The sequence below is a fragment of the Balaenoptera musculus genome, chromosome 17, assembly GCF_009873245.2.
Source record: "Balaenoptera musculus isolate JJ_BM4_2016_0621 chromosome 17, mBalMus1.pri.v3, whole genome shotgun sequence".
Classification (NCBI taxonomy): Eukaryota; Metazoa; Chordata; class Mammalia; order Artiodactyla; family Balaenopteridae; genus Balaenoptera; species Balaenoptera musculus.
The window spans coordinates 57,707,300-57,723,216 of NC_045801.1; the positions used below are offsets into that span (position 1 = coordinate 57,707,300).

Genomic DNA, 15,917 nt, shown 5'->3' on the forward strand with positions numbered 1-15,917 from the left:
TAGATATTACCTTGGGATAATGGAAAAAATATGAGTAAAAGCTGAAGACTTACTTAGGCTCTAGCTCAGGATCTATCTAACCTTAACAGTTTATTAAACCTTCTAAACATGAGTTTATTTATCCACAAAATGGGGATATTATTGTAAAGATTGAATTAAATAATGTATTGCAAAACTGAAGTGCTAACTCATATGAGATATTGTTAGCAAAGATTAATCTTCTCTGATTTGCTCTTTATTCTTTGAGTGACTTTTGAAGTCTACAGGCCGTGGCTACAGTGAAATGCTGTGGCATCTTGCTTCTTGTAATGCTGTGGCTTCTCTTCATCCTTATCTCATCAAATTACCGAACACAATCAGAGCCCCTACTATGTCCAAGGGAGACTGTAGGTATAGTGGTTGCCTAAGAGGGCACCAGGGTCAGACTGATTTGTTTCAAATCCTGGCCTTAGCACCTACTGGCTGCATATGGCTTTCCTTCCCTGCCTTCCTTTCCCAGCTGTGAAAATGGGGGTGATAATAATCTTCTCAAGGTGCTTGGGATAGCTGTCACTGCACTCGGCACACTACACTCAATACACGTTACCCAATAGTATCATTACTGCCGGCCACACGATGCTGTGAGGGCAACAAAGTACATGAAACGTGGTTCTGGCCTAAAAGAAGCCCTCAGTGTAGTTGCATATAAGATAAAGAAATGTCTGTAGCAAAACACACAGGTAACAACTGTTCCCGGTGAGGCAGGTGGAGTGAAGAGAGAGGGCTTGAGATCTGAAACCCACCTTTGCCCTGAACAAGGTGTGTGACTTCGACAAAGTCACTTAACTTCCCTTGGCTTCTCCTATCCTTCCTTGTCTATTGGGAATAATGAAACCTGACTAAGAGTTGCCATAAAAATGAAATGGGAAAAAGGGCATAGGGACACGTGACATATGACTGGTTCATGCATAGTAGGGGGACAATAAATGATGGGAAATACGATGGCCACAAGGTGCTGCAAGTTGGTATGTGGCTAATCCCCAAGCTCACTGTTAGACAGTAAAGCTGTAGAGTTCACAGGAAGAAAGATCACGGAAAGCTAGATCTGAGGCTGCCTTGCAAAGCCTGCTACTCTTTGTCTCAAGGAGAACAAACCTTTTTCAGAAGCAATTCTGAGAAATCCTATTTGACTTCTTAGCTGACCGTCTTCACCCTATGTATTCACCATTCACGTCTAAAATTTATCAAAAGTGATAAAATGTTGGCTATTTGTTGTCAGGAGCAGCGTCGTCCCTTTGCAAAAGTGGGTAGGTGTTTATTCTCTTCGGCTATGCAAGCAGGTCATAAAGTTCATCATTCTCTCCCAAGCTACATTTTTCTGCAATTCTTCTCTTGCATAAGTTGGAATACAGCCTCCTGCAACTCATAACAAATACAGACTGCTACTGTACACACTTGAAAAAAATTCATTTTAAGAAAAATTTCAGCAAGTGGAATCCAGTTCTTTCAAAGCAGCATAATTCAATATTTCTTCAATGTTAATGCTGAACTTAGAAAAAATTCTCATCCTAGGTACTGAATTTCATTTTCTTTTATTTGTTCTATTACTAAGCTTTTTTTTTTTTTAAACCAACTTTTTGGTTGATAGAAGAGATGCAGTTCTTTTCTTTCTACCACTGTGTTTTGGTTAGGCATTTCGGAACTTGTTCAATTTTTTAAAAATGAAAGAATGTCTACATTTTCTTTAAAGCTGAACTCTTCTACTCACTGCAATATATTATGACCTCGTGAGGATTTAAATTGTATTGATGCTTTCATATAAAGCTCCTCCTTTGTCATTATTTCATGTTTATGAGAAAGTAGGAGTATGTCTTATCATCTGCATTTTATGGCCTATAAATATGAACAATATTGAGTCTTTTTATATGTAGATTGTTATTATCAACAGTATCTAATCTGAAAAAGGACTATACTTGTAAATGTAAAGATATTTCTATTAATATGCCTGTAATTATGTCATAAATATAATTCCAACTTTATGTACCATATGTTTATATGAAATGATATTTTGGAGGCAAAACAAAATAGTTGTAATGCTCTTTTGTAGCAGAAGCCAATTATGCTCCCTTAAGCCTTTGTCAAGTCAGATGTCAGATGAATGCTAATTTGATTTCTCAGGATATCTTTATTATTTTAATAATGACATTCCAGTAACATTTTACAGTGTTTTACTGATAGGTACCTGGAACACTACTGATTGAAAAGGTATTATTTTCATGAGTACTGGGAGAATAATACTAAACTCTAAGTATCTATATCCTTTTTCTTACTACAGTCATCTAAGGAATATTCTGTTTGTACTGTTTGGCTCTAGTATTTTTGTTGTACTTATCTACTAATGGGTGGAGAGTAGCAAGGCTAAATTGATCCAGGTAAGAAATACCTGAAGTTATCCCTGAAAGAAAAGATCTAGCTGAAGGATAGGTGTTGAAAATGGAAGTAGGAGAGCAGGAGAGTTCCAGGCAGGGAGGAGACTGGAGAAACAGAAATGAGAGATTATGAAACAGTCAAGTGATGTGAGATTTGGGTGAAATTGATGGGTTAAGAAGATTTTAAGAACAAGAGACTCTGTGTGTGCATGTGTGTGTGAGTGTGTGTGTATGTGTGTGGTACGTGATATAATTTCCCCTTTCCTGCTCTCCAAGAAACGTCAGGGAAGACTTTTACATTTTAATGTTTCTGGAATCAGTTTTTATTTCTACTGAATATGACATTTTATGTTGATGAGCCTTACTGGGTAGGCAAGAAGGGTTAGTTTTATTGAAGCTATGTATGTATTTGAAGGAGGATGAGATATGAAGTATAACAGGGAAACATGAGATGAGAAATAAATGCAAAAGAAATGTATTTTTAATTCTGGCATTACCTGGAATGGATTTATCTTGGAGGTGTTCTATATTGACGGCTGTGTCATAAATATCACATCAGTTCTCCCTCTACCACAAAGAATTATTGAGTGATGCTCATTTCCTAAATTCCAAGTAATTCCAGTAGATTTGTTATTACATGTAGAAATTTACAAAGTATAAGAATTTAGTTATTTACTTTAAATTAATATTTTTATTTAGTGTTTTCATCATCCATCTAGGGTGTCAGGGAAGGGGATTACTCTTTTGGATTACAAAGTGCTTAACACTGAATTGCTTACTTAATCCTCTCAACAACCATGTGATGTTTTAAAAAATTGAAGTATAGTTGATTTACAATATTATAATAGTTTCAGGTGCACAGCATAGTGATTTAGTATTTTTGCAGATTATACTCCATCATACATAGCTTACTAGGATAAAGGCTATAATTCCTTGTGCTATACAGTATATCCTTATTGCTTATCTATTTTATACATAGTAGTTTGTATTTGTTAATCCCATATCCCTAATTTGCTACTTCCCTCTTCCCTTTGGTAACCACAAATTTATCTTCTATGTGAGTCTGTTTCTGTTTCACATATACATTCATTTGTATTTTTTATTTTTTAGATTCCACATATAAGTGATATTATACAGTATTTGTCTTTTTCTGTCTGACAACTGTGTAATTTAGGTGGTCTTATTTCCCCCTGAGATATAACTGAGCTATACCTGAGATATATTGTGAGATATAACCAAGAAAATTGTAATACAGAAATGATAATTCACTCAAGGATTATCGACTAGTGAATAGGTGGAACAAGATTTAAAGTTACATCCGTCTAATCCCCATACCCACCTCTTATCTGCTAGAGGTCTCTTATAGCATTTGAGTGGCTCTCTGTATTTCCTAATTGGTGGTCTTAGTACATCATTATATGCTGCCTCATAATATTGTAGGGTAGTGTAATAAGATTGTTAAAATGGTGGAGACTTCTATTTATAGTTACAAGCTACTATTACTGGTTATTAATTTTTTTTGTATGTACAGGGTCCTGTTTTCTTCAAAAGACTAAATTCTCCAAGGGTAAGGACCATGATTATTTATATTTTTACAATATCTAGCATAGGCTTCAGAACAAAGTTGGTATTTGAATCTATTTTACTGCAGTTAATGCCATTAACTATTTTTTTTTAACATCTTTATTGGAGTATAATTGCTTTACAATGGTGTGTGAGTTTCTGCTTTATAACAAAGTGAATCAGCTATACATATACATATGTCCCCATATCTCTTCCCTCTTGTGTCTCCCTCCCTCCCACCCTCCCTATCCCACCCCTCTAGGTGGTCACAAAGCACCGAGCTGATCTCCCTGTGCTATGCGAATGCCATTAACTATTAATAAATTTAGAATGAAGGTAAACCCACTTAGTGTGTGCCTTTCCTCACTTGTGCATATTGTTACTGGACAGAAGAAAGTGCTACATTTTATTAGTTTTGTTTTTATTATATATTATCATATCTAATATAGATGTAACATACATTAGATATATTCATATATATCATATCTAATCTAATCCTATCTAATACATATAATATATATTAATATATATTAGATATCTATATCTTTTTATTGAAGTATAATTGACTTCAATATTGTATTAGTGTCAGGTGCACAGCATATTGATTCAATATTTTTATACATTATAAAATGATTCCCACAATAAGTCTAATTACCATCTGTCATCATACAAAGTTATTACAATATTATTGATTATATCCCTATGCTGTACATTACATCCCTGTGACTTATTTTATAACTGAAAGTTTGTACCTTTTGGTCTCCCTCACCTATTTTGCCCAAGCCCCCTTTCTGCCCCCTGGCAACCACCAGTTTGTTCTCTGTATCTATGACTCTGTTTCTATTTTGTTTTGTTTGTTCATTTGTTTTGTGGATTCCATCAGTGAAATTACATATATATATATATATATATATATATATATATATACACACACACATACACACACACATAGACCTGTGTTCTGGCCCTAGCTCTAAAACTTACCACATGTGAACTTGACTAAATTCTTTGAGCTTAAATTTACTCATTTTTAAACAGAGTAACATATATACTATGCCCATCTCATAAGGATTATAGGAAGGTTAAAAAGTATGGCACAGGTGAGTATTTTCTGAGACCTACAAGGTCCCACATTGATAGATCATGCTATCCAATTTTTCTTTTGAATGTTTTCAATCTTCTGTGTTTATCTTCCCCCCCCTTTTGTTTTTTAATTCTAAAAGTAAAGATTAGGTCAGAAATAGAATGAAAAGATGATTTTTAAAGCGACAGGAGTCTTGGATCATGTAATCTGTGCATGAAAAGGCTAGAATCAACTCTGGTAACTTGTCATGTGTTTGAACAATGACTATGAGAAGTATGCTAACTTCTCATAGACTTAAAAAACAACAGTAGATACTAGTGTGTCAGGAACAAAAAGAACAGTAGATACTAGTGTGTCAGGTAGATACTAGTGTGTCAGGAACAAAAAGAACCACGCAGTAGTAAAGACAATTATGTTCCTAAGCAGGGTTCCAAGGCACGCTGCAGTAACTCTAGCTGCTGTTCAGTTGCCTGAGATGGTTGGTGGCCCTCCCCATTAGAGTCTGGAAGTGGTAACAAGTGACATCTTGATGTGATTTTCTGGTCTCAGTTTTGCAACAGTCAAATGTTTTATACCGTTGAGCTTTATCATGTGAGTTAGGTTTCTATTTACTAGGAAGCCCAAACTGAAAGACTGTTATTAGGTTTACTGTAAGCAGTTTTGTTGAATGGAAATTAAATTTTATGGCTGCCATTAATAGAAAAAAAAAAATCTTCCGAAAGAGGGAGTAGAATGAAAATGTAAACTTTAAAATGCTTTCTTGTATGAGTATTTGTGGAACTAAGTTTAGATGAATTTCATCCATTTCTTTTCCAGATATAAAGACCTACAACTAAAAGGTTGACAGATTCATATTACTGATCATCTATTGTGATACTAAGTACTTGTGCTAATGGATGATTTACAAATTCTGACATCCAAAGTACAATTATTCCAGAAGAGTAACTGCTAAATAAGCATACTTATAGGCATTGGTTTACAATTAAAAAAATCAATTCCAGATAATATTATATTTAATGGACTATACAAGAACTGTAATTATTTTTGATCACAAAAACAAATTTTTAAAATCTTATAATTTTTCAGAGTATTAAATATTTTAATCTGGAGGTCAACAAAATTGCAAATGAGAAAAACCTTAAAATTTTGTTATGGTTTTATAGTATAATGTGTGGCTTCTTTTCTTAAGTACAATTCCTAGAGAAGCTACATTTCCAGATGACTAGCAAAATGATTGCTGAAATGCATTAATTAACCTTTACATTCACATAAAAGTGTTTTGTGAGAACAAATGTACACAAAATGTTATCTTAATCATGACTAATAAAAATGGGTTATATAAACACAGGTTTTACTACTGCAGATGTCTCCTTGACAAATGACAGGACCTGATTCCTTTATTAAAAGATAATTAAAAATGTTTTGCAAGGGAGTCAGAGCCTCCCCGCAGATGTCTCTTGCCTGAGTGTCTGCTTTTGAGGTAATAAGATGGAGAAAGTCTTGAAGTAATATCTAATGATTATGTTAAATGTGAATGCCATGGCTGTATCTCTCTTTTAGCTCTAGATTTATTTCATAAAACAAAGATTAAACATCTTTATTAAGATTAAACATCTAGGGTCTACGGAACCAGCTAAGAGCCCATTTTGAAATGTGTTAACCGGAAGATACTGATTAGATTAAGTCAAGAATTCTTTTTTTCCAGAAAAAAAATCACTATGTCCACAAGAGAAGTCCCTGCAGTGTTCTTAGTTGAGCCTTCAGAAAGCGAGGTGGTTCCATACATTAGAACCCCCAAGTCTTATAGCTCTCTTTCACCAAAAGCCTAAATCCCAGCAATTATTTTAACAAGCCCCAGGTTAGCTATTAAAATAGTCATTAATTTGAAGGTATTTCATCTTCAAGGTGGATCTGTGCTCAGAAAGGATAAGACCATCAGGCTTGTTAAACAAAATAGCAGTATCACTGGTTCAAACCCCATGATGAGAACACCTCTGAAGTCTAAGGGTACTGGTTAAAGGTGAAGATTCTGGAGCCAGAAGGCCTGGGTTCAAATTTTGGATCTGAATAACTGTGTGACCTTGGGCAAGTCATTCGTCTTTTCTGCACCTCAGTTTCCTCATCTGTAATAGTACCTACTTTTTAGGATTATTGGATGATGAACATAGCTAATATGTGTAAAGTGCTTAGTGCCTAGCATGTTATATATACTATATAAGGATGAAAGCAATAAATTAAAGTAACTTCTTATAGACACTCTGAAATTTACTTCTATGCCAGAGAAATGATCCTTGAAAATAAGCAATGTCACAGGAAAATTGTTGATTGAAGGACCAGTCAGGAAATTTTTTGCCTCATTCTTCAGGGTCCACTAGTTTAAATTTCTGTTATCTCCAAATGAAGTATACATACAGCTAAAACAGACTGCTAGGATTAAACATTTAAAACACACATCATTACTTTTATAATGCTGTCTTAGCATGTCTTCTTCCTTTTTAAATGTACCAGGAGTTGCAAAAATTGAAAGTTTCCTAGCTTTTGAGAGACCCTGAAATGAACAGTTAAAAACAACAGGAACAAAGGGATGGATAACCTTGAGGCTTAATTCAACTTCATGGGGAAAAACAGTATATCCTCTTATCTCTATGGCCAGTTTTATTTGGGACCATGTTTTTAGTGCCCTATTTGGGAAATGGTAAATTGCTAATTTGAGATATTTCATGCATAGTATCATTTTTGCAGGAGAGCATTTCCCGAGATGTGGTGATGTTTGCAGGGCCAGCCACCCACTGAATGCCGGGACTGACATAGTACATCTTTGATGATATTCCCTGAAGACCCATTTTTTACCTCTAGGTTGACTTTCTTAGAAAGTTAGTATAGAATAATGGAGGTCCTTTATTGGCTTAAGTAAGCAGAAAACACACACGTAATCTGTTTTCAAACATACAGCCATACTCAATAAATTATTAATAATTTGCTCATGTGGTATCCAGGAAGAAATGCTCTGTTAGATAATTTGGTAAGTAATAAGTATGGGATATGTTGAGAGACAACTTTAGGACTGCTCAATCCTCTGTGTTAATTTCCTTAGTATGTAGAGTATTTGCAATGAATTAACCATATGGTAAATGGGGTTACAGACTTTTGCACGATATTCCATAACTAAAAGTTTCTGAATTAAACTTTTTGTTCTGCGCATTGTTTTGTAAATGACAGTAAACTAGCAGTATTGATTTATCATCCTTCTCAACTGTGCTGCAAGCCACATTCATTTTTTTTCTTACACACACACTGCCCCCCCCAAACAGAGTCAAATTCTTATTTCCACATTTCTCTTGAAGGTCTTTTGCTGAATCCTGCAATATGAATATATTACAAAAATCCCATTAAAAGAGAATGATGGCACAGAACACATAACTCCCAGAGGAATAAAATCCCTAAGTATATGAGTTTGGAGGTGAAATATTTTGTAAAGATTGCCATAGACTTGAATGTTAAGACGTAATGCCAGAGCTTATTGTGGGAGGAACGTGTCTATCACAATTTTGTATTGCTTAAACTGATGTGTTTGGTGGCTAGAATCGGCATCTTCTGGAAGCTTGTTAGGAACGCAGAATATCTGGCTTCAACCAGACCTTCTGTATTAGAATTTGCATTTTAATGAAAATCCAGGGTAATTCACATGCACATTAAAGTCTGGGGAGCATAGTAATATGAACCTATTAAATATTTTACGGTTGGATTAGAGTTACATGACATAAGAGGAAAAGAATTTCCTACCTTTGCAAACATTAAAAAATCCACTTTTGATAATCCTAAAAATTAGTTTATGCTTATCGATTTCTTATTTCATTAAAATTAACATCAATTTTCTACTAAATAATAAAACTACAAGGAGGTACTCAATAAATATTGAAAGCTGACATAACATTAGATTTGAATATTCAAGCTGAAATCACACTGGATTTGGTTTAAAAGGTATCCTTTAAATGGAAAAAAAAAAAAAAAAACAAGAAGTGGGAAGAAGAGTAATAGCCTGTTTGGGGGGCCCCTCTCAGTATCACATTGTATCTACCTGCTTTATCTACTAACTTGACATCTCCCTGAAAGTGGTGAGTGACATTCAGATGTGTCCTCAACACTGAGCACATTTTAAATAAATGAATAACTAAACAATGTTTTTGTTTAATTATTCCTTTATTTAAACATTGAAACATTCTGTTCCTATATAATCTTGATATTACTGCTGGCCACCATCTACTATTTATCCACTACAAACTCCCTAATAACATAAATGATATTACAGTAACAATGTAATGATACTAGAAAGTAAAATCATCAGAGAATAATTAACCAGGACCTACACCTACTTCCAGATTATGAAGATGGCTCATTTCATCTCGTCTCCTTGAAAAAGTGTACAAACCCTTTTCATTCACTAGGCTAAGCATGGCATTAAACTTATCCAATAAGCAATTGAATGCTCCAGATAAAAGACGTTCTTAAATAGCAAGTATTTGGAACAGGGTTTAAATCAATCTACTTCTTTGGAGAACCTGATTGCCCTCTAGTGGGGTGAAAAGTTAATGCAGACTCCAAGCCTTGGTTCTGGAAACATCTGGGTCACTGGCTGATTCCGTTTATTTTTCTTGTCTGGAAAATTTCTTGCATTCTTCATATAAGGTCACAGGTTCTTTGACAACAGAATAATGTGTGTTTTTCTAAGACCTCAGAGGAAACTGGTGTGAGCTGGAGTTAGATATAACAGCTTGGGGTGGCCACACCCAAAGCAGGTAACCACCAGCTCTGAGGCCAGCGTCATCCAGCCTGTGTGAGCAGTGAGCTATTGGGGTGGGTGTATAGTCGGTTGGAATAAAAAACACCGGTGACCGATAAATCAGGAATTTTCCTAAGGATGGTCTGGATTTATCAATGACAAAAATCCTCAATTAATTATGTAATTGATTTATCTTCCATTTCATTTTTAATTGTACAGATTTAACTTTAAAACTCTGCTTAATAGCTACTACTAAATATTCACAGAATTGAGTAACTATTTTGATTCTAAATTACAGGGAGGAAAGCTATTTTATTGCGTGAACCGGCTTTATGACACTGAGAGGACATTTCCTGAATCTAAGGAAAATGTACCCTCTTGCAGCATTTCACCATTGAGAACAAGTTATTTGAAGGTAAATATATTGTGCCAAATGATTAAATGCTTATTCCACGATCTATCCATTAACAATTAAAAGAATATGAAGGTAAGTAAAAGTATTTTTAATGCAACAAATACAATTCTGCTAAAACTGTTAATGATTAAGGGCAGAGACAATTGCTCTGACAATAAAAACACTCCCTTCCCCCTTAGAATAATATAGTACAAATATTCGGTAAGTCACATCACAAAACCATGGTTAATTTTAATTAACTTTAAAGTTGTGTATTTTAATATGACAAACCATCCAATCCAATAATCATTGATAATTATCATTGAAAAATTTATTTTCTTTCAGAGAATTTTACCATGCGTAGGTAGACAACCACCACCCAGTGTATTAATTTATATCATTATACCAGCTACCTGCCTTGAGCTACGCTGGGTCAGTAATGCTTACTGCAGTCTCAGCTTACTCTCCTGGTACGAACTATGCATATAAGATTAAGTGATAAACTACTGCTATTTCTCTTTCAATTTTATCCTGAAAATTTGACAAAATCTTCCTCTTTACACTTCTAGTTATTTATATATCCATTTATAAGGTGCCCACTTCATTAGAGAAGATAACAGGGAATATTATATGCACCTAGTGCAATCTTGCTGAATACAATAATTGTTTAATGAATCAGGAAAAAACTCCCGCCCTGGTGATTAACTGATTATGCTTTGCAACTGGAATGACTTCAAAATCCATTATTTTAATAATGCAGAGGTTGTACTTCTTTTCATGATTTGCTTACTCATGGCAGAAAGGGCCCTTGCGTTTGTCATATTTGGGGTGGGATTTTTATTAATGGGATGGTGGCTATTTCACCATCCATGTTTCTGTGCAGAATCGAGTCCGTATCAAGAATCAGCAATTGGAAGAATTTAGCAATAAAAACAAAAAGTTAAAATTTTGTGCATAACCTATATTTATATATTTATAGATAGGGTCTGTGGACTATAAGGTGAAGATCAAAATATTTCAATTATATACGGATATTTTCATCCATTGCGGCCACAAACAATTCTCTGCGGAGAATTTTCCAGCAATCTCTGGCACACAAGCCCTGCCCTAAGCAAGCACCTGCACTTGTATCTGACCCACATGAACGTACAAAGTCCCTAAAGGAAGCGAACATGTATTTGTTTTATAACGTAAAATGAAAGGGGGAATGCATTCTTTTTTTGGGAGGGGGGTTGGGCACAGGAGGAAGAAAAGAAAAGTGAGCACAACAAGGGTTAATCCTTATTCAGATGCAGTCATTCAAACCTTTTGAACAAATATGGCCGGTGAGTCATGAAACAATAATAATAATTTAAAATACTAGCAATAATGTTGCTGCTGCTGAGTTTGCAGACGCCCTCCTGCAGCAGAAACCTCTCGGTGGAGGTGCAGAGCGCAGAGCGAGAGAGCCCCCATCCCCCCATTCTCAGAACCTTGCCGGACTGCCAGGCGAACCGCGAACCGCGGGAGGCCGGGGTAGTTCAGGACACTGCGCAGAAACCCGTCTCCCGGCTGCACCCACGCGGGCGAGCGCCCAGCCCTGGGGAGCGGAGCGCAGGGCGCGGCGCGGGGCTCTGCAGGGCTGGCTGCGCTCCACTCGCCGGCTCGCCACGTGCGCCCCCATCCGGCCAGCGGCTGTCGGGTCTGGGCCCCAGCTGGGAAGGGTGGGGCCGAGGCCCTCGCTCGAGGAGCGAGGGTCTCTCCTACCGAGACCATCCAAGGGGTCTCCACCCAGGAAAGCATGGAGAACAGGGCGTGGGCCGTGGGCTTTGGCTGCGGGAAACAGCCCCATGCTCCACGGGCTGTGGGAGGGCGAGAAGAGACCCTCCCCGCGCTCCTGGGAAGGGGTCACCTCTGCGGTCCCGCGGCCGGTTGGGGTGGGGCCGCGCCTTTGTGTGGCCGGGCGGGGCTCGAGCCGGCCTTTCCTCAGAGCTACGCACTTGGCTGGGAGGGGCTCGGCGCTGGGACTCGGAGCAACGCCCGCTGTCCGCGCACATCGAGGGGCGCCCGGTCTGTTCTGGACTGCGGGGCTGGAAAAAAGGACTCGAGGACGGCCGACCTCTCAAGGGCCCCTCCCCAGCCCCCTTTCCTTGCCCTGTATCTGAGCCTGAGGTCTTTCCGGCTCCGCCTGGGAGGGTGGGGCAGGGCGGAGCTGACCAGAGCGAGCCCTTTTCGCCTCTTTCCCCCTTCTCCGCATCCCCCACCGGATCCCGCGGAAGGGGTGCTTCCAGCCGCCACCTGACCTCGGGTCCCTCCCTGCCTGTTTCTCCCGGGGCCACCGAGCGCCGAACCGAGGGGCACTGGAGGCGCAAGACCCGTTGGGGATGGAGGCCCTGGATCCGGAACCTTGTTTGGTCTCTGCGTCTCGACCGTCTCTCCGATACAGGCTGAGCCTATGAAAATTGCCGATATCTGGCCCTGTCTGACCTACAAAACAGATATTTCACTTGGCTCAATTTAAGACCTTGACCCCTTTTGTGTCTGTATTATTATGTATACTCGTATCTAGGTTCCAGAAGCTTTTCCCCCAAACGATCAAATGAGTTCAAAGAAGGCTTTATCGCGTTTATGTCTAATAACCCTATGTAATGTGGTTTTGAAAAGAAAAACGTTAACCCACTTTTCCCCCCTTCTCTCTGTAAAAGGGAACAATGAGGCCAGGGTGGGGAAGGCGGGGGCAATGCTCAGGTCTCACTCGGAAGCCGAGGCTGGGAGTCGGGAGCGCGAGGCTCCGGGCGTGGCGCTGCTGTCTCCCCAGGGCTGGGCTCCTGGGCGTCGCGCTGCGCTCCGCACCCGGCCCCCTTTCCGCGGCACCGGGTTGGGGGGAGGGAGGAGGGGGCGGGCGCCAGCGCGGCTCCGCAAAGGGTGGGGCCGTCCGCATTGTGTGCCCAGCGCTGCAGGTGCCTCCCCCCCGGGACAGCTCGTCCTCACACAAAGAAACCCCACCCCAGAGCCTGCGAAACCGCTGTCCCTCCACCCCTCCCCAACCGCGCGCTTCCCCGCCCCTGCAGCTGCCCACCCGCGCCCTCCGTGCCCTCCCGACTTCCTCTCTCCTTCCCCCTCCCTTTCCCTAAAACAAAGGAGTGTAAGTCTCCCCCCCACCGCCAACCCCGCCCCGCGCCCTCACCTCTCCGCACCGCGCCCCAGGACTATCAGTTTTTCCGACCAGACAATGCCATACATTTGCCCGGTTCTTCTCCCGCCTCCCTCGTCTCCACCCATCTTTCAAACAGCCTAGATGGGACCGCTTTGACTTTGCGTTTTTCTTTTTCCTTTCTCCCGCCCCCTTTCCTCTCCCCTATTTTCTTTCTTTTTTCTTTCTTTTCTTTTCTTTCTTTAACTAGAGAAGAAATAAAGGATGTTACAAAGCACTTTCCAAAATGTCCCTTAACCCCATTTAAGGCATACAGTTAGAGTAGACCCCTCCCCCCCCCACGACTGAGCCCCAATTTTAAATAGGGAAACAGAATAAATTCGCTACCCATGGGACGGCAACTTACCTGCTTCCACCTTTAAAAAAAAATCTTTAGCTTTAGATTTCCAAGGATCCCCTTTTTGCCCTCCCTCAAACCCCAGAGCGGCCTCCATCCTTCCCGATTGCTACGTTAACAGTAATGTCTTTTTCTCTATAAAATATCTCCGAATGTCTTCCAAGCTGTAAGAGAGAGAGTGAGAGGTGGGCTCCAGGTCGAGCCGAGGAAGAACGAGGCGCGATGCCTTACCCATTGCTGTTTTAGCCATTGTAGGGATGTGCAGATGCTGAGCGTTGGCGAAGGCGGAGGGTCCAGCTACAGCAGCGGAGAGAGCGAGAGAGAAGACTGAATAAGGCACTGAGTCTGCAGAGTGGGACCGTGCGAGAGAAAGAGCAAGAGGCAGGAGCCCATGAATAATTATCACTCAGAAGCTCAAGCAGATTGGCTCCCAAGGTCCCCTGACATGACTCCCGCAGAGTCAGAATCTCCAAGCATTAAATATTGATCGGCCAATGGTGCTGGAGTACAAAGTACCAGAATGCAGTTTGAAATGGAAATCAGTCCTTCCCTGGCAGCTCCCCCCGTTTTGGGGGCCTGATAGTACAGTCCAAGTTGAGTGGAGCCTTAGCCCAGAATCCTTCTAGGAGCTAAGAACTGGGCTGTACCTACCTGGGAGCCAGGAGGCTTGACTTGATTTGCACGTGTTTCATTGAACAAATAGACATAAAACAAGGAAAGGGATTCAGAGGACTGAGAAGTCTTCATGCCATGCTGACTGCTGGAAACATTTGTTTCAACACTGTTTTTACTCGTTCATGTTTCCTCTTTCACCTTTGGCCATGTCTCTGGTAGATTCTAGTCTCTCAGGGTGACCTCATGTCTGGCTATGGTGGTAACTCAGAGGAGAACTGCACTATTGTCCTTTGTCTCCTAGCACAGCTGAACTAAGATGTCTCTGGGCTCTTGAGGATCTCTCAGTAGAGCAAGGCCTGATATTTTCTACTTTTGGCACAGAAGGAAGGGGCTGCCTGGGTTGCTTGGGAATAAGGACAAGTAGTTATGGTCTACCTGGGGACTTTGTGGAAGAGGATGAGAGCTAGCCTCCTGGGTCTGGGTCCTGTCCGACTGGTAACAGGGCAGAACCAACTTGACTGGTTGGCTTGAGCATTGGAGGAGCCACAGGTGGGTGGATGGCATGCTACCCTGGAGATGTAGGATTACATGGGTAGAAACCTCAGTGACCTTTCCAGGGCTCTAAGGAGAACCCTTTACACTGAAAGCTTAATGGAGCCGAGAGGCATGATCTGGGGCATGATTTTTTCTGAGATCCAGAACACCATTGATACAGGGCAAAGAAAGATGTGTCCACATTTCAGGCTGAGCAATGTGAGGATCTCTGAGACCAGTTGCAGAAAGTGATTCATTACAAACAAGATATTCCTTAATTCCTTCCTACTCACTTAATGAATGCCATTCATTAATTCATTCTTTCTCACTTGACTCACATGAATATTCATTGAGCATTTACCATGTGCCAAGCTCTGAGGATAGAGCAGTGAGAAAGATTTTAGGACTTGCTCTCATGGAGCTTTTTTATTTTTAATTTATTTTTTATTGAAGTATAGTTGAATTACGATGTTGTGTTAATTACTGCTGTACATCAAAGTGACTCAGTTATATATATATACACATTCTTTTTCATATTCTTTTCCTTTATGGTTTATCACAGGATATATATATATATATATATATATATATATATTTAAACATCTTTATTGGAGTATAATTGCTTTACAATGGTGTGTTAGTTTCTGCTTTATAACTAAGTGAATCAGTTATACATATACATATATCCCCATATCTCTTCCTTCTTGCGTCTCCCTCCCTCCCACCCTCCCTATCCCACCCCTCTAGGTGATCACAGAGCACTGAGCTGATCTCCCTGTGCTATGCGGCTGCTTCCCACTAGCTATCTATTTCACATTTGGTAGTGTATGTATGTCCATGACACTCTCTCTCTTTGTCACATCTTACCCTTCCCCCTCCCCATAACCTCAAGTCCATTGTCTAGTAGTTCTGTGTATTTATTCCCGTCTTGCCCCTAGAGTCTTCATGACCGTTTTTTTTTTTTTTCTAGATTCCATATATATGTGTTATCATATGGTATTTGTTTTTC

The 15,917-nt window shown here is 39.8% G+C and overlaps 1 protein-coding gene across 1 annotated transcript in view; it reads right to left on the reverse strand.

Moving 5' to 3' along the window:
* Positions 1–14,378, reverse strand: part of STMN2 (stathmin 2) — a 50,995-nt gene extending 36,617 nt beyond the window's left edge. The window contains exon 1 of the mRNA XM_036830738.1: positions 13,991–14,378. Coding sequence (XP_036686633.1) covers positions 13,991–14,009 — 19 coding nt within the window. The 5' untranslated portion in view covers positions 14,010–14,378. The remainder of the gene's footprint in view (positions 1–13,990) is intronic.
* Between the last annotated feature and the right edge of the window lie 1,539 nt (positions 14,379–15,917).